The sequence below is a fragment of the Maylandia zebra genome, linkage group LG2, assembly GCF_041146795.1.
Source record: "Maylandia zebra isolate NMK-2024a linkage group LG2, Mzebra_GT3a, whole genome shotgun sequence".
Classification (NCBI taxonomy): domain Eukaryota; kingdom Metazoa; phylum Chordata; class Actinopteri; order Cichliformes; family Cichlidae; genus Maylandia; species Maylandia zebra.
Genome location: NC_135168.1, coordinates 23,968,189 through 23,990,094, shown reverse-complemented (window position 1 = coordinate 23,990,094; position 21,906 = coordinate 23,968,189). Strand labels below are relative to the sequence as shown.

At 44.5% G+C, this 21,906-nt stretch overlaps 1 protein-coding gene across 1 annotated transcript in view; it reads right to left on the bottom strand.

Moving 5' to 3' along the window:
• The window catches only part of fat2 (FAT atypical cadherin 2), a 93,278-nt gene that overhangs the window by 40,169 nt on the left and 31,203 nt on the right, over positions 1-21,906 (bottom strand). The window contains exons 7-14 of the mRNA XM_004552067.1: positions 16,298-16,437; positions 15,059-15,121; positions 14,222-14,434; positions 13,773-13,983; positions 9,149-12,816; positions 6,106-6,502; positions 1,921-2,120; positions 511-664 (exon numbers count right to left, since the gene is read on the bottom strand). Coding sequence (XP_004552124.1) covers positions 511-664; positions 1,921-2,120; positions 6,106-6,502; positions 9,149-12,816; positions 13,773-13,983; positions 14,222-14,434; positions 15,059-15,121; positions 16,298-16,437 — 5,046 coding nt within the window. The remainder of the gene's footprint in view (positions 1-510; positions 665-1,920; positions 2,121-6,105; positions 6,503-9,148; positions 12,817-13,772; positions 13,984-14,221; positions 14,435-15,058; positions 15,122-16,297; positions 16,438-21,906) is intronic.

Here is a 21,906-nt window from a genome sequence, read left to right as displayed (position 1 = left end):
TCCATGAAGTTCAGGAGCTTTGATTTACCTTCAAGCCCAACCAAGAACTTTCTGTGGTAGTGTTCTTGCTTTTCTGAACTTTAAAAGCCCCACTTAGAACATTCATTTCTTTATTATATTATATATATATTTTAAATGATCTAAGTATCCACACGAGGTGGACACTTAGAGGAGGATTGTTTGGACAAGATTTGAACAGTCTGTACAGTCTGGGGCTGTAAGTGCCCAAATTTCACATCATGATACAATCAACTTTCAATCTAAAGCAGCTTTGAACTTTTGGAAATCCATGCACGTGTTACTTTTCTATATTCAAGTATAAAATCAACCTCTAGTTTTACACACAATATGACAAGAGCGGCTTTTGACCTGTGAGTGGGTCAAAAGATTGACTGATGTCTCAGCAGGTGGTGAAGATATCAGGTGATGGATGTCAGTTCATGCTATTGCACCCTCAAACTCGCGCTGACAGGGATGCCGTGCACTGACGTCAAACAGACACCATCATACCTGTCCTGTGTTCCAGGTGGAACTTGTCGGCATCTGGCCCGTGGAGTGTGTAGGAAATCTGGCCATTAGTGCCCACGTCTGGATCGGAAGCTGAAACCTTGAGCACAAACACGCTGGAGGGCGAGTTTTCCATCACCACCTCTTTGTACACGAGCTGCAGCAGGAGGATAATAACAATAATCAGGCCTGCATTTACTGGGTGGGTTTCAGTTAAGCTACTCAGCGTTGGATTAAAGAGAAAAAACAGGAAGCAGCAGAAACACACCTACAGAGCTGAGAAAAAGGTCACGTTAAGTAAGTTGTTACTTACATCTGAACTTTGACACCATAACATATGGCACAAGGAGGAAGGGAGGGACAGACGGACTGACGGATGTATCGATGGATGGATGTATCGATGGATGGATGCATCGATGGATGGATGGATGTATACATGGATAAGTGGATGAATGGATGTATGTATAAGTGGATGTATGCATGATGGATGGGTGAGTGGATGGGTGGATGCATGGATGGATGGATGGGTTGATGGGTGGATGGATGTATACATGGATGGGTGGATGCATGGATGGGTGGATGGATGTATACATGGATGGGTGGATGCATGGATGGGTGGATGGATGTATACATGGATGGATGGATGGATGTATACATGGAGGGGGTGGATGCATGGATGGATGTATACATGGATGGGTGGATGCATGGATGGATGTATACATGGAGGGGGTGGATGGATGGATTTATGTCACAATTAACTGTTTAATATACATGTTACAAACCTACCACAAACCTTCCAAGCGTAATAAATAAATTATTTTTTACTTATTAACTGCTTATGATGCAATACTCCATAAAGTCTTGTTTTAAGAAGACTTTGTGTCAAAGCCAGTTTTATAACTGGCTTATAAAGACTTAAAAGGACTTTATTAACTGTTAAGTAAAGATTATTCATGCAAATGTTATTTACCTGGTTTCAGTTAAACAATATGTTATTATGATAGAAATATTTCTCCTGGCTGCTGGATGATACGTGATCTATGATGGTGAACATTTCATGCATCTGTCTCCATTAAACTCTAGTAATGACTGTGAGGAAACAGACAGGGAGAAATACTGGCTTTATACTGAAACCATCTTTAATATTAAATGTTACACGAAGTCAAGACTAATCTTTTTTTTAATAGCTCAGTTTCATAAATTAGCCTCGGGGGCTTTACAGCCTGTACAGGAAGCAGCAGCTTTTGTCTTTACTCTTACTGTGGAGATATTCCCAGAAGCACCTTTAAAGGAAAAACAAACGCTTTAAAAAATAAAGGTTCAAAAACAGCCCAGCGTCCACTTCCCCTTACCATTTTCACTCTGAGTGGCTTCCATGCATCTAACTGCAGAGCTGAAGTAACCTGTACTCACCTGCTCACACAGCGGGCTGTTGTCATTGATGTCCAGCACATGGACGTCCACGCTGATGGGAGCCTCAAACTTGCCATCGGTGGCCGTGACTCTCAAGGCGTATCTGTCTCTGGCCTCTCGGTCCAGACTCTCCTTCACAATCAAACCCCACTGGCCCTCGTCCACCTGCACGATGGCGAACTGACCCAGCGGGTCTCCGGCTGCAGGAGCAAGAAGGACGTGAGTGACAGCAGAGAGGCCTGGCGTCATGCTCTCAGAGGTAGAAAGCCGTGAGCACTGTTGCTTTAGGCTTCTACCAGAAAAGCTTGCTTTGTCCTTCATTCTGCTGAAGCATCACGTTAATGAGCGTGAATTCAGCTTTTCTCTTCTGATCTTTTCTTTTGTGACTCAAACTTTTGGATAAATGTTCATCGGTTCACTCTGGAAGGGGTCGACATGGTCAGCATGGATGAATTTTGACTAACCTGTCCCATTTTGAACCTTATCAGATCAGTCAGACCCTCCTGTGTATCCCTGTTTACAATTTGGTGTGAAGGAAAATCAACTTTTAATTCTTTCCTGACTCCCTGTAGCTGAAGTTTGAATATTTATTTAATTTCTGATTTGATTCCTTTTATTTCTTTTCCAGTCTTTTTATTTTAATCGTGTTTTTATGCTGTTTGACCTCAGTCTTCACTCTTACTTCAGTCTAATACGTCCTGCTGCATTTTTAATCTGTTGTTCTCATTTAAGTTTAACTTTTTAATATATTTTATCTGAGTCCTGTTTATTTTTATACCCTCTGCTGTGACTTGAAGGCACCTCTGGTCAGCTTGTTGTTTTTAAATGTTCTGCATTAATATTAAGTATCTATAACTCAGTCAAAAAAAAAAAATCCCCTCCACTCACGCATCAAATACTCAGAGCAATCCCCCAAAATATTAAATACATGATAATGTGAGAGTAGCAACACTTTTACAGACAGAACCTAAAAACACAGACACACTCTGCTCTGAAAACTTTTTCCTGATGTTTATGGGTCAGCGTTTCAGTCTGAAGATAAAAGTGTTAGACTTCATGTTATGGATTTGAGAAACAACCGCCTTGCTCTGTCTCCACCAGTGTTGGGACTAACGCGTTACAGTAACTACGTTATTATTGTGGTAACGAGCACGGTAACTAGTTATTATGCCAAAATCAGGAACGCGTTAATCGTTACTGGGATTTAGATAGGGTCGTTACTCGTTACTTCATGTGGTGGCTATCGTGGAGCTTCCACAGATTCAGTAACATTAGCAAGTGTTGGAGGCCAGCAGGTGAATGAAGGAAAGGGGAGGCAAGAGGAGTCTGCAGTCTATCTGGGTCAGACATAAACCAAGTTTAGGTGGAGATTATTTTCGTTATGCTGACTTTTTCGTACTGGGTACTAGCTAGCATGACGGAGTTTCTAATTGCCAACCATCCCGTAAAAAACGGAATCGTCTGGTATTCAGAGAAAATATTACGCGTTTCTTATTGAGGTGAAAAGGAACAGTTTGTCCCGGACTTCAGCTACAATGAAAAAGACACAAAGCTGGAGTTATTCTGTGTCTTTGCTGCACAGCTGCCTCTTCTTCTCTCATTCTCTCCCCTCCCTCTCCCGTTTCTACTTCAATCATGAAACTGATCAGTGATCAGCTGATCGGCTTTTCTCTCTTGTTTGTTTATCTCCCACTCTGTGCCAGAAAGAGGAAACCAGCGGATGTCGCGCTAAACAACAGCAGCACGTTTAAGCTTGGTCAGCTGTTGTTAGAATTTATTTAATATTACTTTCTAGTATCAGCTGATGTTTGCTGGAGCCACAGCTGTAAAAAAGCTGCTGGTCATGATATGGTTTGGTTATCTGGTGAGAGGGAAACATGAAGATGAAACCAGGAGATGTCCTTACTGGATCATCAGAGCTGAACAGGTGATGGAGAAACAGGTTTACCTTTTAGGTGACATGAATGAGTTGAAGGGAAGTTATGAACTGTTTCTGAGAGACAAATAACACCAGGATCCTTTTTTACGTAGCTGACAGCTGGTAACTGTGCAGGGGCGGGTCTAGCAAAGTTTTGCCAGGGGGGCATGTAGGGCATTAACAGGGAAAGGGGGGCACAAAGACATACTTTTCTTTCTTATTCTCATTTAAAATGTCTAGCTTTTAAAAAATAATTATCTGAATCTTACAACAAACGATTGATAGATTGATACATATATACCATCAAAACAGTGTACATCACTCTCACAACAGTGTTTATTTTCATTCAAAGGCTTTATGATTTTTCCTATAATGGTGGGCCGGTCAGTCAAAATGCCCGGGCCAATTTTTTGTCACAGTCCAGCCCTGTATGCAGTCTGGTGTTGCCTACATCTTCCTATTCAGAAGGCAGAATTCCCGAGTTCTGAGTACAATCGAAAGCACCACGACTGCAGTTTTTGTGTTGGATGTAAAAAGTGCACATGACGCTGTGCTAGAATCATGGCGGCGGACAACGACGGTCCAGGCGTGGGATTTCTCTCGTGGAAATATGCACATTATCTTTTCCTTTCTATTGGTAGGTGGCACAGTGCACTTGTGGCAAGTAAGCAAGCTAGAAGACTGGCACTCTTGCTTGGTATCCAGTTACGGAAGCAACACATTAACAAGAGAATTCTGAGTAAAACCAAAGTTATTTTTTCCTAATAACTAGTTACTTTGAAAGTAATGAGTAACTTGAAGTAACTGAGTTACTTTTGATAGAAGTAACTAGTAATGTAACTAAGTTACTAATTTAAAGTAACTTACCCAACACTGGTCTCCACACAGCTGACTAATAAAGAGTTTAAATTAATCTTCTGATGTTTTTGTTTCTGTATTTGGAAAATAATCTGTGCACTATTTTGGCAGGAATTCAGCACTACCTCATATTTTTGTCACTTTTTTTAAAGAAACAGAAGTGAAGAAAGGTTTTCTCTATATCGTTCTTCTTTTCATTATATATTTTTTATTTTTATTATTTAGTACTGGTAAAACTCTTTGGACAGATGAAAACAGGATGAAGATGAAGCAGAATGATGGAGAGAAAAGTGCATGCATCCAAATCCTCTGTCTAACATGGCGGAGGCGGTGTTATGGCCTGGGCCTGTATGGCTGCAGTGGAGCTGGCTCTCTGGTGATTTATGATGATCTCACTGCTAATAGAAACAGCAGGATGAAGTGTGACGTGTACAGACTTCTGCACAGCTTCACAGCAGAACAGATGATAATTACCCAAAGTAAACTGCAAAAGCAACCTGAGAGCATCTCAACACAGAGGAATGGGGTATTCTTCGAGGTGTTCATGAGAGAGACTGCAGGGGGAAAAAACTCCTAACATTTAAAATGATTTTACAATAAAGAGGGAGGAACTCTGTCACTCTTGAACAGTTAGCATTTAGTTAACCTGCTTGAACTAAAGCTGAGAGTCTGCACTGCTGCTGAGGACGCTGAAGTCATGTCCTCATTACACAGGACGTTCTTTATGTCTTTTGCTGCCTTCACTGGGAGCCAGATTAGCATTTTTACAGCGTGAAGCGTCTCAAACAGCCCCCAGAACAACAATGTGAATGTTTGTGCAATTGCAAAGTTAAAGGAATTAAATATAGGAGGAAAAAACAAACAGAATAGAAAATCGTCCTGTGGTGATGGGAGTAAAATCCTCTCATCAATCACAGCAGAGGTGGGCAGGCTTTGTTTCTGTTTTCGCTTCTTAGAGCAGAGCAAATGTCAGCATCAGACAAACCTTCTATTATAAATTATTCCAAAGCAAATACTCGTCTGTTAGGAAAACCGCAGTGTGACAGAGAGCTCCTTTAGAATGGTTTAACTGTCTGGGGGAAAACAGGATTTGCATTAATTCGAGGCTTTGTTTTGTTGTTAGCTGCAGGGCAACCTGTTGGTATTCTCCCCTCGTTAGCTGGCAGTGCAGTGCGATTAATCTGAGGCTCAATAATATTGACTCTCTGCTGGGGGTGATTAACACGTAACTCATTTCACCTCATTAACGTCTTCGTAACAGAGCGGCCACTCTTTCGACGGGACGCTGATAAACACGCAAACACGGACAAAACAACACTGCTGACACACGCACACAAACGTAATGCCCAGACACGCAAGAGCAAAACAAACAGGCTCAAATTTACAAACACACACACCCATGAACACACCTGTGATGTAACACGTGATGAGGCGGTTCTCCAACGACACATCAGCGTCCGTGGTCGTCATGTAGACAATGGGTTCGTAGGGAGTGCTGTTCTCCACCACCGAGCCGCGGTACACTTCCTCTGTGAACTTTGGCGGGTTGTCGTTCTCGTCCGTCACCATCACCTCCACCAGGACGCTGGATGACAGTTTTGCGTTGCCGCCGTGGTCAGTGGCGACGACGTTGAACCTGTACACCCTGGTTGCCTCGCAGTCGGTCTCTCGCAGTGTGGTGATCCAGCCGCTCTCCCCGTCGATGGAGAACACCTCAGTAATGTCCAACGCAGTGTCATCGGGCAGCGGCTCCAAGGTGTAGGTCACCACACCGTTGGTGTCTGTGTCCGGGTCGTTGGCCGTTACCTAAAGGTGGATACGTGCAGAGAGTTGTGCTGAGACTGTATCTGAACATGGGATGCTGTTGCAGAATCCAGGTGTTTCTTTAGCTCATACACTGCTGCAGGATTTCACTAAGCTAAGCTAATGCTTAAATAAACAGAAAACCAGGGAAACATCCATAATTCAGCATTTTCAGAGGTATGCACTGAGTTTACCTGTCATCACAGCTTCTGTAAACTCGAAATCAGCTTCTTTGATATAACTGAAAAAAACTGACACCCGAAGTGCCAAAACCTGCAGTTTTTCTGGCATCCAGCAGATGATCCAGCAGAGAGTCAGTCCCACAGACTCCCATGTTGGAATAAACACGTTTACAGTGTGATGCTCAAACTATAATGGTCTCTATAGATAATTTCTCCCACCAAAACACGGGGAGAAAATTATTCTATAACTGACCTGATTAAATTGGATTAAGGCTTACTGTCTGCATTATTAGGGGCATGGCCTCTTTAGTCGTGTCCAAATTCATAGGCTGCATTCTCCTGAGGACCCAGCCTCAGGAGGATGCAGTCTATGTGGGCTGGGTCCTCCGAAGGCCGGGTAGCCCAGAAGTGAGCAGCTGTGAAATTGTACGGTGTAGCCTTCAGATTTGTGTCACGATCTGTCTCGGTGTAGTTTAATAAACTCAGTTGTCTGCTCCTTGCTATCTAAAATATAACAGGACACTGGCGTAAATTCTCAACCATCTCACACTTCTGTTTAATCCGTTTTCTGTTTGATGTTTATTCAGCTGTGTAAAAACTATAACTTTAATCTCAGCCAAACCGATTTACTCAGAAACAAATAAAACACAGAAAATACCCAAACAATAACATTTTTAAGTTATCTAAGTGACCTGTATATCATGGTTAACCTGAGTAGCGAAAGACCGTGGGGGTTTGAAAACGATGTGCTGGGAGTCCGCTGTTTTCAACGGCTCTAGTGAGCCGGCTAGCTATCAATCTGGTGGGTAACAGACATTTCTGAAAACGTCAAAGCACAGGGATAGGTTGGGCCACGAAGGATACACCCGACCCATCCTGAAATCTGGGGAAAAGGAGGACGCATTTGTCGGCCGCATTTGTCGGAGTCTACAAATTTGGACAGCCTTCGTCGCGTCACTGTGAGGTAATCGGCGTATAAATGCAGCTTCATGCAACCTATGAATTTGGACACCCCCTTTGACTGACAGGTGACACACGCAGTTGTAACAGCTAGCTGTCTGCCTGAACTAGACCTCTGGACCATTTTTTTGTGCTGTTGGAGCCTTTTCAATGACATTATCTGACCAATGGTATGTCTGTGGGGAGGTTACTGTACTCTGTCTGAGCTCCAGGCTTGGTGCACAGTGAAATTCTAGCATTTTATTTGGATGTAATGAACACTGATTAGCAGGTATCTGAATCTATGCTAATGTGCATTTTTTGGCACTGCCAGTAGAAAAATACTCCATGTTTACTATGTTGTATGTGTTATATTTGAAGCACCAACTGCTTTTCTCTGAACTTATGAACCAGCCTAAACACATCATGGATTCATTTGTGTGTTGAACAGTTTAAGGAACTTTGATTCTCACAAACTCCTGTCCTGGTTGTTTCTTAGAGGGGGCAGTTGCTCCAGCACATGGTGTATTATTTGGATTTCCACACTGTAGAAGTCCTGGGGAAGTAAGCTAACCAAGGTATCCAAAGTGTGATAGTCTTGCATCCGTGCCTAAATGTCATCCTCTGTAAAAATTGAGAACAAAGCCTTGGCTTTGTCTTGACTCCAGTGGCTTTAAAATCTCTTGGGCTGCTCAACTCTATTATTGAAAGAGCAAACCAATAATGACACCATTTCTACTCAGTCTGCTCTACGCCCAAAAATCACAGGTGATGTTTCCCTTACATTTTTCAATAATGTATTGAAAGGGCTAGTTTAAAAAGATGAATAGTATGAAATCTGAAAATAATCCGCTGTGAGAGCAGCTGGAAGAATAGCATTAAATTTTAATTGCTACATGTGTGGAATATATTTATATATGCAATGATATCATATCTCACAGTACAATAATATTGAATGGGTTGCATTGTTGTATTTTGTCATGTTTCTCAGGTCTTTGTCTGAATTTCTACGAACATTATTGCTAAGGATTGTCTTATTGCATTGGAGTCACACTGGGTTAAATATGTACACTTGGGTTTTAAGGGGTATTTATTATTTTCTTCTTTTTTTTGGGTTGTATGGAAGCCCCAAACGCAATTTCATTGTTCTTGACAATGACAATAAATAAATAAATACTAAATACTAAATGCAGTTGTTGCACTGAAAGCAGAGTCTAACTTTCCTGAACCTTCGGTAAATATTTCCGCCTAAAGCAGCTTCGTTGGGTGTAAGACCATCCTCAGCAACCTAATGATGATCTGCTACAAAAACAGGTAAGGAAAATCCCTGCTGGAAACTCCCTGTTTACCCAAGGATATCAGAGGAAACAGTCCTTTCTCAGACAGAACATATAATACACTGCAGTCTGGTAACTAGAGTGGATGGGCGAGTTTATAGTGCATTTTTCAGTGTGTATAACAGTTCAGACTTTTATACACACTTTGCTTAAACCATGACGGGTATCAAATGAAGCTTCCTGTGTCTCACCTGAATAACAGTGGTTCCAGCAGGCATGTTTTCAGCCAGGAAAGCTCTGTATGGACTTGCATCAAACACTGGCTGGTTGTCGTTGACATCCTGGACTTGAATGCTGACAGAAACCAAAGATGCCACGTCCGTCCCGTTGTGATTCCCCTGGGCAATCACATCTATCTGGTACCACTTTGTCTTTTCGTGGTCAATGCTCTTCTGCAACAACAAAGTTCCACTTTCCTGGTCCAAGCTGAACACTTTGTCTTTGTTGCTTTCAACGGTGTTCCCATTCACCAGGCTGTAAATGAGGGGCATGTCGGAGTCCGCCCTCACAGCGCCGATTTCAGTCCCTATGGGAATGTCCTCTGCAGCCGAGAAGGTGTAAAGTGGCTCGGAAAACTTCGGAAGAGGAACCTCTGGCGGAACAACCTTCACCTGGACGGGAACTGTGGAGTTATAAAAAGGAAGGCTGCCATCACGAGCCTTGACTTTGAAGTTGAAGATCTTGTTCTCCATGCCCACAAGGCTCTCTTTGACACTCACAACTCCGGTGAAAGGGTTTATCTCAATAATGTCTTCGGTCACTTCTTCCGCTTCATCCACCAGGTAGGTGACGTCTGCATTTTTGCCATCATCTGCGTCATAAGCCATGATTTGAATGACTGGGGAGCCTTTATTAACTGTCGACTGGATTGAAACCTGGTATTCAGATGCTTTGAACTGCGGTACATTATCATTCTCATCTGTAAGGATAATCTTGACAGTGCAAAACGCCACTTTACCACCTCCATCTTTAGCCATGACTTTGATTGCTATGACCCTTTGGGAGGGGTTTTCTCTGTCCAGTGGCTGAGTTGTGACAATCTGCCCATCTTTGCTGATTGCAAATTTCTCATCAGCAAGTTTGTTTATGATGGTGTAGTCAACGCTACCGTACGGCCCATCATCTGGGTCGATTGCAGCTAGCCGGATCACGCGAGTTCCCGCCTCTGCGTTTTCGGCCAGCTCTGCTTCATAGACGCTCTGCTTGAAGTATGGATTGTGCCTGTTGCTGTTTATCATATCGATACTGACGGGGGCAGTTTTCTGAAACACGCCATCAGAAACCGCCACAGTCAGGTTATAGTGAGGATCGAGATTCCTCCTGCAGACATTAGAAAAGGAGATGATACCCGAGGATTCGTTTATATTGAAGTACCGGCCTTCATTCCCTGAGAGAATTTTGTACTTGAGGTTATTCAGGTCACCAGTATCAGGGTCTGAAGCTTGGATTTTGATGACAATGTGGCCACACTTTGCCATTTCATCAAGTGTGGCTTTATACCGGGAGCTGTCAAAGTCCGGAGGGTTATCGTTGACATCGGTGACATTTATAGTCACAAAAGTCTCGCTGCTGAGAGGGATGGTCCCATTGTCTGTGGCTTTGATTTTTAAATTAAAATGTTTCCTGCTTTCATAATCCAGCACCTGTTTTGTAACAATCAACCCAGTCTGAGAGTTTATTTTAAAGAAATCACTCTCATCTCCGTGTGTTTTCACCATGTGGAAGGTCAAATCTTTATTTCTACCAGAGTCTTTATCAGAGGCAGAAAGCTTGATCACAGAGGTGTCAACTGGGAGCCCCTCCGCGATATTCACATTGTGCATTAGCTTAGAGAAAACCGGGGCATTATCATTGACATCCTCCACTTCTATTTCAATTGAGGCCTCTGAGAAAGCTCCGGTCACTGAGTCAGTAGCTCTGACTATCAGCACATGCATGGTCTGGCTCTCATAGTCGAGGGGGTTGGTGACTGTCAGCACACCAGTTTTGAAATCAATGTGAAAGTGTTTTGAAGCGTTTTCCTCTTCAAGATTGTAGATGAGCCTGTAACCCTCGGGGTTCCTCGCCTGGACGTGCAGGATGGTGGTGAATGGAGGAACATCTTCAGGGACTTTTAGCGGATACAGAAGAGTCTGGAAGACTGGATTGGTTCGATTCCTCACCTGAATGCTGAGCTGAGCCATGATGCTGTGACTGGGCTCGCCCTCATCTATAGCTGACACCGTTAGTACGTACTTATTCAGGGCATTAAAATCCAGAGGTCTTTGAAGGGACACGTCGCCAATGTCTGGATCTATTCTGAAGAGGCCATAGTCTTCCTCCAAATTGTACACAATGGCTCCGTTTTCTCCCAGATCTCTGTCGATGGCGGTCACTTGATACAAAACATCTCCTGGTTCCGCGTCTTCAGAAATCATCATTGAAAAAGGCAAGTTTAAAAACTGTGGCAAGTTGTCATTGACATCATCTATGAAAACCTTGACCTTGGTGATGGCTGTTCTCGGTGGGGTTCTCATGTCCTGCACTTTAACCACAACGTCATAAACGTCTTGTTCTTCCCGGTCAAAAGGGACTCCTGTGGTTTCGAGTAGGCCTGCTGTTGGGCAGATTGTGAACCTGCCTGCTGGGTTTAGGACAGAGTATAAAAGAGGTTCGTTTAAAAAGCATCCTGTGACTTTGAGCGCTGCTAAAGTTTTGACAGTCTTTATGTTTTCAGAAACGCTCGCTGAATAGACTTTGTGCTCAAATCTGAGGTCACTCTCCGTTAGGTTTGTTACGCTTACGTTGACAATAGCTAAATCTCTGTAGAGGCCGTCAAAGGCTTTGACATGCAGCTGATAAAACGGCCTGAAGTCAGACACGTTGTTCACAGTGATGAGTCCGGTATTGGGGTGAATTGAAAAGGCATTATGAAGATTTCCCTCGGTGATGCTGTATGACACTGCTGAGTCAGCATCATAAGCTGTGATGCACACCACCTCTGCATCTCTGACAGCTGGGAGGATGATGGATGACTCATACACAGAGGCAGTGAATTGTGGTGGGCAGTCATTCAGGTCCAGGATGCGAACAGTGACCTTGGCCGGCTCTGCCGCATACAGCGATGGCTCCCCTGAGTCCTTCACCTGTACCGTGAAGTGATACTCAGCCTTGGTTTCAAAGTCCAGCAGTGAAATTAAGGAGATGGTCCCCATACTCGAGTCTATTCTAAAGACTTTCAGGGCCTCTGGTTCAAGGATTTGATAAGTCAGCAAGGAATTTGAATCTCGATCTGAATCCGAGGCCCGAATGACCAGGGGGGTGTTTCTTTCTCCCATCACCATGCTGTTTATGTGAGCGGACTCACCTATTTGCCCCTGGTACTCCCTCTGCTCAAACACAGGCGCGTTATCATTCTCATCGACCACGTAGATGTGAACGACCGTCCTGGACACGGCTCCAGCTGTGGTGGAAGCTGTAACTCTCAGCTTGTACGAATCGCAGGTCTCATAATCGAGGCGCCCCTGTGTGGAAATCAACCCCGTGTAGGAGTTGATGTAAAATGTTCCGTTCCGGTTACCGCTTTCTATCTCATAATGCACCGCAGCTGGGCTTGAGGCTGACACGGTGACAACGGGAGTACCAATAGCGCTCAGCTCGCTGATCTCCGTCAGGTAATCATCTGAGAGGAAAGTGGGTGGGGTTTGTTCAGAGACCCGGACGTGGATGTGGACAGAGCAGAGGTCGCTGCGCTGAGGAAAACCCTGATCTGTGGCCTTCACAGTCAAGTGGAACAGGTCCTGAGGCTGCAGATCCAAAGATTTGGAGACGCTTATGGATCCCAAGTCTGGATCTATGTTGAAAACGTTGTCGATGTTACCTGCAGGGACACAGAAAAGGAAGTTTGACACAAATAAAATATCCCACTGGTAAAATACCTCAAAAATACCTTTCATTGTTGGCAATCCAAGAAATCAAATCAGCTCCATGCCTTTTATTACTGAGCTTTCAAAATGATGTCTGAAACAAGATCTTTTAGCCCCTTCCTCTTTAAGAAAGTTTTCTTCTGATTGGCTGTTCCTCTTAAATGGAACAGTTTGCCTGAGACGACCATGATGTACTCAGATCCAAATGATCATTATTAGAAACTCAGGAAAAAAGGAAAAGCCATTCAGGTTTAACAAATTTAAGACTGTTATCAATCTAGATATCAAGATATTGAACACACTTCTCTCATATAAACTCCTCTGTTTCAAAAACAGGTGGGTGAACAAAAGCTAAAGTATTCAATGTGAAATTACCTTTGTTTGTTTCCACGATCTACTTTTAGGAAGATTTTCAAAGAATTTGAATTAAAGAGGGATTTTCTTGGATCTGCTGCAGTGATTTAAGCAGAAGCTCCTCTGGGAGACATTTATCTTGCCCACTGCCCATTTTTTTAAAGAAAAAAAGAAGTGTTGAAAGCTGAATCTGAGACAGAACACTTGTAAAGATGGATGTTCTCTGCTGTCTGAAACACAGCAAGCAGGCATAAAGGATTCCACTGCGGCAACTCGGGTCGAGCGCCATGCTCCGTCACGCATTTTCATAACCGCTCTGAACACACACGATAAGCATCAGAGAAAAACCTACAGAGCAGGCCGAAAGCAGGCTTCAGCTGTGAGGTAAGAAAAGATCGAAGAGGAGGAAACTGCAGCTGTGAATACACAGAGACGATTTCTCGGATATCATCGCTGTGCCCTTAAACCTTTCACTTCAAGTGCCTGACACTCAGAGGTTTCCAGCTTTCAAAATGAGAAAAGGGAGCACCATGAATAAAAAGAGAGGCCTGCTCACCAGAGTGCAGCGAGTAGCTGATGTGGGCGTTGCTTCCCATGTCCTTGTCTAGGGCCTTGACCCGGAGGACCTCGGTGCCCGCGTGGGCCAGGTTAGAGACACCGACCTCATAGCGAGGGCTGAGGAAAGCCGGTGAGTGGTCGTTGCAGTCCTCCACGTGAACCACTACCTTTGCAAAGTTCCTCTTCACTGGTATCCCCTGGTCACGCACCTGCAGACGAGCGAGGAGATAATGAACTGCTGGAGGAACAAAGAAACTGAAGGGTTGAATAAAGACAAATAAAAGTCTTACTTTACTGTTCTGATCAGACGAAGAGATTATTTTTCATCTTATTATTCTAATTAACATCAGCATTCAAAGTTCACGCTGTTGGACATTATGGAAAACACAATCTGAGTTTCTTCTTCCATAAACATGTTTGTGGTAGTAAATCAGCAGTTTTCAATACCATGACGGTGAGCGTATGAACGGCGATCTTCTCGTAGTCCAGCTCCTCCGTCATCACCAGCACTCCGCTCTTCGGGTCCAGGTGGAAGAGCTTGGTGCTGTCCGGGTGGAGGCTGCTGTGGATGGAGTAAACCAGCTTGCTGTTGGTGTCACCATCCTGAGCGCTGATCTGTAGGATGTCCTTCCATGGGGAGGTGTCCTCAGGGACCCTCACCTTAAACCCACAGAGAACATTTGGAGGCTGATTACTGTGACCGACAAACAACTGAGAGAAAGAGGACTTCCAAAACATTTTACTGTGAGACTTCATAACCAGCTATTATCGAGTGAATCCAGAGAAGCCTGACATTTTAGTCAGTAGGAACAGCGCAGTGAGAGTTTTTTAAACACACTAAAATAAAATGTAAAGTAAATGCAAGTTGGGCCATCACTGTTGGGCCAAAACCACAGATTGGATGAAATTTCATCCAAACTCACAGAATAAGTATTTTAAACACATTTCAAAATGTTCACGTCACTTTCTGACGTCATCATCAGGACTCCAAACGCTAACTGGTTCCAGTATGCTTGAATCTATTCTCATTAGGGCTGGGCCATATTATACTGTTCATGGTAATACCGGTACAATGTTAGGCAACGATAAGAAAATGAAATATCGCGATAGAAGATGTGCCTTTGTTTTCATACGCACATGGCCAAAAAAGCATGGCGGCAACGGAGAATGAGAAGGGAGAAAGCGGAAAGCAGTGATGTGGAACTGGTTTGGTGTTTGTCCGTCAGATACACAACAAAGCACAGTTTTTTGTAGAACATGCAAGCGGGCTGTCGTTTCTCTCACCTCGTACAGCGGCTCCAGGAAGACGGGCCGATGCTCATTGATGTTCAGCACCTGGACGTAGACCTGCAGTTGGGACACACAGGGTTTGAGAAAATGGATTCTCAGCATGAACAATATCAAATGTGAAAGGTCAAGCTTCAAAACGGCTGATCTGTGACTGCCCGCAGGATCTTGAGTTAGATTCTACAGCAACCCTGAGACTGAAAATGAAGACACAAATGGAGTTGTAGGATGTTTGTATGTGTTGCTGCCACAGCGTGCTGCCATCAGACATGCCGTTTGTTTCCTCTGATGTCAGAAACATGGAGAAAATGACGTTTGGACGCTTTGATGTATTTGTTTAAGTTCGACTAAACAAGTGGTTTAAACTGTGGCTTCACAAACACAGAAATCTATAAATTCACATGAAAAGTGGCTCGTTGTCTCAGTCCTTTATTTGTCTCATTAAATGAAAAACAGCTGTGAGTTACTGTCACTGTGAGTCAGCCCAGACTCCATTTGTGTGAAGTGCCTCCTTAACAGACAAGGATTATTTTTAGAAGACTAAATGAGACGAACTGGCCCTTTAAATAAACGACAGACCCAAACTGTTAATTCAGTATCAGCCAAAAGTGTCATGTTCCTCACAAAGTACAGCATCAGGTATCAGAGGGGGCTGTTAAACTGGGTGTTAATGAAATTAAGACCAGGGGTAACAAGGAGACAACCCCCAAAAACACCCACATATGATGTTTGGGGTGAATTCTGTAAGCTGATCAATGTGGCTCCTTTGGTTCCTCAGTACAGATATTCAGCAGAAGTTGTTGAGAGCTGATGTGTTTCGAAGTGTAACTTTTTAACAGTATACTTTTATAATTATAATGAAACTAAAAACTTTGCAGGCCTAACTGAGCCTAATAATTAGCTGGCCTCATTATCTCTTTCTCGCAAACAGCTTCCAAATGTGTGATGTGAGTGCGATGAGGCAGATTTAGTCTCAGGATTTCCTGATGCTAAACATCAAAATATATAAATATCTAATAGCAGTAAACAGAAAAGACAAAGGTCGTCACTTGTTTCAAACACAGGCAGGTAAAAACAATCGAATTCTGCCCTCCAGCCGTTGGTAATGAGTGGAACAACCTTTATTTTATTCACCATCTCATCTCCTCTGTCCACACACCAACACTAAGTGCTGCTGTTATCTGCGCGCTGAAACATCTGTTTATTAGTGAAGAAGAAGACACTTGTGTTCCTAACCTGTGTGATGGCGCTGTGGTGCCCATCTGTGACCCGCACAGTCAGGTTGTAGATGGAGCGCCGGGCCGCATCGAGCTGGCGGGCGATGGAGAGCCTCCCAGTGTTCTTCTGGATGTCAAAGTCTTTTTGCTCATCCCCACCTGAGAGACGAGAGGGGGACAGGTTTGAGTTATTACCATTTAGGCTGATTGTGACGATTATTGGCATCGTTAACACAGATTCACTTTGCAATCTGTGTTAACAATAATTTCTGGGGGGGCATTCAGGGTTGGTGCTGCTGCTTTTCATTTACATGTAATTACACATACAGCCAGTTATGAACCATTATGATATCACCATTATGATGACATCATGTGACCCACACTGAGGCAGCGTGCAGAGCGGGTCACTTTCTACTTGAAACAAATGTGTGTCAGACACTCTTGCGCTGGTAAGGCGGGACACACAGACTCATACCAGAGTCCACAGCACAACTCTGTGACGCCTTCTTATTGGCCCACTGAGCCACTCACCTGTCTGCACCACTTGTCCGAGATCTCTGTTTGTTTCCTGTCAACAGCAGCGGTAGATGTTGGATTTGTGGAGCAGCATGCAGTTCGATACTAAACATGTGAACCTTTCCGATGCATCGCTTCCCTTTGATGGTGACCTTTGGTTTGCTTAAACTGAAGCTTGTTTCAAGTTCAAACAGAGCAGAAACTGGTTCGTCTGCTCTCGCGTCCACGCCGGAAAACAGCTGGATGTGCTGCAGTGGCTCATGGTCTGAGGCATGAAATATGATCCACAGAGTTCAGTCTTACTTACAGATAAAGGATTAGAGGCTGAAACACTGTGTGTCTGTTTATAACAAAGATAGGATTGTGAAACCATTTCCTCATCATAATCACGAAGCTAGAAGGATAATGTGTTGCTCAAATAACACCATTCCAAGTATTCCCAGTTGATTACTTTGTAGTATCACCTCTGGTTCGGTAAACAGTTAAAGGAGGGTTCTTATGTGCTTCTCTACTCCACCGCAGCACTCCAAGCTTGCCTCATTCACAGAAGCACTTTGTTCTTTCTATCTAACACTCACATACAACTCAGGGTTCACAATCTCTCCCCAGGATACTTTGGCAGGCAAACTGAAGCAGCCAGGGTTGGAAGCACCAATGAACTGATGCATTGCTGCACCTAATGAGCTGCAGCCAAATCTGAAAACACTAGGTCACCTATTTCTTGAGATATCGTGTCCACAAGACTTTCAGAAAACTTGTCCGAAAACTTTAAACCCATCAAAAAGACTTTTAGTAGGTGTACCTCCACCCATCCACCCTGCGGGCAATGGCAGCACCCTCCCAGGGTAAAAAGGACACAATCAGCTGATTATTGCTGGAACATGACACGGATATATGGCACACTACAGCTGTGACCAATCACAGCTTTCCATCTTTTCATGCACCACGAGAACAGTAAGGGGGCGTCTATAATTAACCTTCATCTCTCTTCCTCCTGGTGTTCGATGTCACAGACACATAGCCATTGACAATAGGCTGAAGGGAATAAAATTCCTCTCAGACTGGACTGCTTTCACACCAACACCGTTCAGTTCGAGTATCTCCAGGAGTTTTATTTTGCCCCTTTTCAGCCTAACGACAGAGTTCTTCACTGGTATTAATGTCTTTTGGGGCCTCATTCTGTGAGTTGGAGTGAAAAGCTACTAAACTGCACTTCAGTCCCATCTTTATCTTTTGATTTTACAGAGGAACACAGACCAGATATTTAAGGGTTTAACTCTGTATGAACCTTATGAGCTGTAGCATCGATGGTTACTCTGCGGTGAAGAGGAAACTTTAGCGTGTTTGTCCTTCTAATCTGTGCACCTGAATCCCATTGTCCGTGGTTATCCAATGAGTTTTCTTGACTTTTTTTGTCACAAATCACTGAACTATGACACATACAGTGATGTACCTGTGCATTTGCTCACTGAGCCCCTCCCACCATCTGTTTATTGCTCTTTTCATACACTTCCTCCCTTTTATCCTTCCTCCCTTCTCTGTCTCTCTTTCTCAGCAGGTTCTGTGGATGTACGTGAGAAAGGTAAGCCTCATGCCTGCTCAGCCAGATGGTGTTTATTACGATATCCTCGTTTCACATGCATGCACGCACACACACACACACTGATATTACTGTGTAACATGATGAGCGAGGCAGTGCAGTGTTATTTTTGCACTAAGCCTTTGATGTCCTCTTGTTCTTTTTTACTTCTTCATCGCACACACACAGTCTCTCATTGGCGTTTGTTCCTGATCGATAGATAATCGGGTCAAGCAATTCACTTTACTGATCGTCTCCAGGGAAAAAAATGATATGATCCCTGCGGACACTGGAGGCTTCTTTAAGAAAAGAATGACCCACAGAAGAAAAAGAGCTTCATCTCAGGAATTTATCTCCGTCTACATAACCTGTGAATGTCGACCAGGGCAAGGTGCCAGTGGCCGGAAGGCCAAGCTTTTTTTCTAGGATTTTGAGCCCTTATATCTCATTAGTACTGCAGACCTCCCAAATCCCACCCCAGCCCTCCAAGACCAAACTAAAGACTAAATCTGCTCTTGTTCAGACCGATGGATCCATCGGTCTGAACGAATTGAAGCAGTTTCACGTCTGTGACGTAGTGGAGACAAACCAGCGCTGAAACTTCACACGTGCATTCTGGGTAGCATGTCAGACTGGTGAGTAACACCTGAACTTCTTACGTCTGAGCCCTGCCTCTCTGTTCAGAAAGCAAAGATTTAACACATGACATGCGAATGTCTCTGTGTGTCTTCCTTTCCTGTGTTTCAGGTGTGAAGTGTTGGACAGGTAAGCCTGCTTCTGAACGTCCTGCAGGGCCTCAGTGGTAGTTGATATGTCATCCCTACATCACCATACAAATGTCTGAGTAATGACTGCCTGTGGGCACTGCGGCAGAGCTGCAGCCACCGCCTATTCAGGGCGAATCGAGGAGGAAGAGTTAACATGACCGGCAACAGACGTCCTGCTGCGCTTTCCCCGTCTAACTGTTCCCAGGCACAAACCTGGAAGTTTTCATTTCTCAACTCGGCCGCCAGCTTCCTTGTTCTCCTGACCTGGCCGAGCCGCCGCAGAGGGGGTCAGGTCAGCTACCCCACCAGGAAAAGCTCATTTTCTCACATCTCCTGCTGCGCGCCGCGAGTCACTGGCCGAGGGTCAGAAAACGAAGATGGACTGTCTTCATTCCTGCGGCGCCGCAGACATACAGCAAATCAGATTCATGACTTACAGGAGCACGCAAACACACAATGAGAGAAGCGTCGTTATCGGCAGAGTTAAAGCTCAACAGCTCACCAACACGTGACTGTGAGCAGCAGGCCGCTGAAGCAAAGGCATCAGTGAGGAGTTCCTCCGTTCATGAACATCAACACGCATTAAAATCAGATGTTTTAAGACCAGAACGAGCTGCGTGTTGCCGAAGTTACTGTAACTAAATGAAGCTGTCGCTCTGCCGGCTGTACGTCTTTATTAACGTTCATATTCAGACTTTAAACTAACGTAATCTCACTGCTGCAAACGTCTCTGTTTGTGTACCTGACGTGATCCTGCAGAGAACTGCTGAGCTGTTTGTGCTCTACAGTTTCCTTCATCTCTGCGCACAGCGCTCTGCTTGCTGTAAAACAACCTCCTGCAGACACGTCCTCCCGCCCACACTGCACATCAACTTCAGCCCAAATTATCATCTGTGCTCAGAAACATGTGGGTGAAGTCTTCACCTGCAGGACCTGCTCTGTCCTGCAGGTCTTCACCTGCAGGACAGAGCAGGTCCTGAGCTTGTTCTGATGACGTCTGTCACTCCAAAAACCATGAACACTCGTAGCTTAAAGCTTAAAACCACATCAGGAGCAAAGTAGTAAATCACATGTGCACGATTTATTTCAGACTTAAATCCTGCAAAAGCATCGACAATAAGCCGCTAACAGCTGTGTGAGCACAGCTTTAACCTCTAACATGACATGACTGGATTTTTACTGCATATGTGGTTTTCTTTTTTCATTCCTCCTAAGCCTGATCAGTGAAACATGTCTTGGGTTAAATGTCACCTTTCGGGATAAACATTTTATAAACTGCTCTGTCTGAACAGAAGCTGGAGCCTCATCCTAATGCACCCGGCTGGGACCCGATCCAGGACCCAGATCTCAGATCAGTGCCCAGTGAACCTGCAGGGCGCCACATCCATCCACAAACAGCCGGGTTGCATTCCTCGCCTGCTAGCCAACATCCCACTGCTGCCGTTTCCACTTGGCCCTTAACACAGCACGGCGATAGACATCTGATGGGGGGAGGGCAAATCAGAGGAATAAATACCTGATGATATCTGTCTGAGAGATTCCCATCAGATATCAGCACCCATGTGCCAAACAGTAAAATAAGAGAAGAAGATGGAACCCTGCAAACACAGGAGGAGGAGGAGGCACAGGGTGAAGATTATAAAGATTATCAGTTTTTTTCAGACAAAATGACTCTTACAATTTGAATTTGTGTGTACAAGCTCCTCCATCACAATAAATGTGAGAATGAGCAGACCCGAGCGCCTCCTCTGGGACGCACAGGGTCACGCCCGGGCTCTGGCTCAGACCGAGCTCGGCGCAGCCAGCCGAGCAGGAGGAAGCTCGGTCTTTCTCTGCACGCGTCGCCCCGCCTGGCAGGAAGCACTTGGCAAAACCCTGATGTGTTTTCCTGCAAGCCTCAAAGGGAACAGCCAGCGATGACTTCCAGTTGAATGTGATGTCATGCCTCTCATGGATTTCTGTAGAGCTGTCCGTGGCGGCCTCCTGAGAGGAGGGAGGAGGCAGAGGAGGAAAGGCCAGTTGTCCCTGCAGTGGGGATCTGGCAGGTGATGAGAGGAGCTCTGCTGTGTCCTGCTCACAGAGAGAAACGTCCTGCTGATACCGCTGACACCAAGACCTTTTTTTCCTCTCCTCCATCCTTTCCCCCTCTTCAGGCAGCGCCGGCCTTTTGCATTATTTATCCGCTGCTAGTTTTTCTACCTGTTTTCTGAAAGCACTGCAGATTTTTCACTTGTGCACAGACAGAAGCCTGAGATGCCGCCAGGCAAATGTCAGTATGTAACAGCATAATTTCACATGTTTATTCAGTGATTACATGACTGACGAATCAGAAAAGGGAGGATGAATCTGTCCTTCTGAGTCACATCTAACTCCTGGGATTTTTTAAACAGAAAACACACAGGCTGAATTGAAAGTAAGCTGCTGATTGGTGGAAGTCCAGCACAAAAGGAGGGGGAAAACTGAGAAGCACAGACTTTGTTTGATTTAATCACCAGGAAAATCTTTCTACATTCTGACTTCTGTCCTCACTGCAGCAGCTCATCTGAAGGACTGATGACGTAAACCTGACCCCACACCATCTCTAACACTGGCCCCTGGTGATGACATCCAGCTGCAGTGTCATCACAAACATCTGACAAACACACACACGAGATAAAAGCCATGCCAACACTGGAGCTGACACCTCGCCACCTGCTGGAATCATTCATGCAATCTTTGTATTGATCGATGAAATAAACCCTGAACATCGGCGATCAAGAGAAGAGG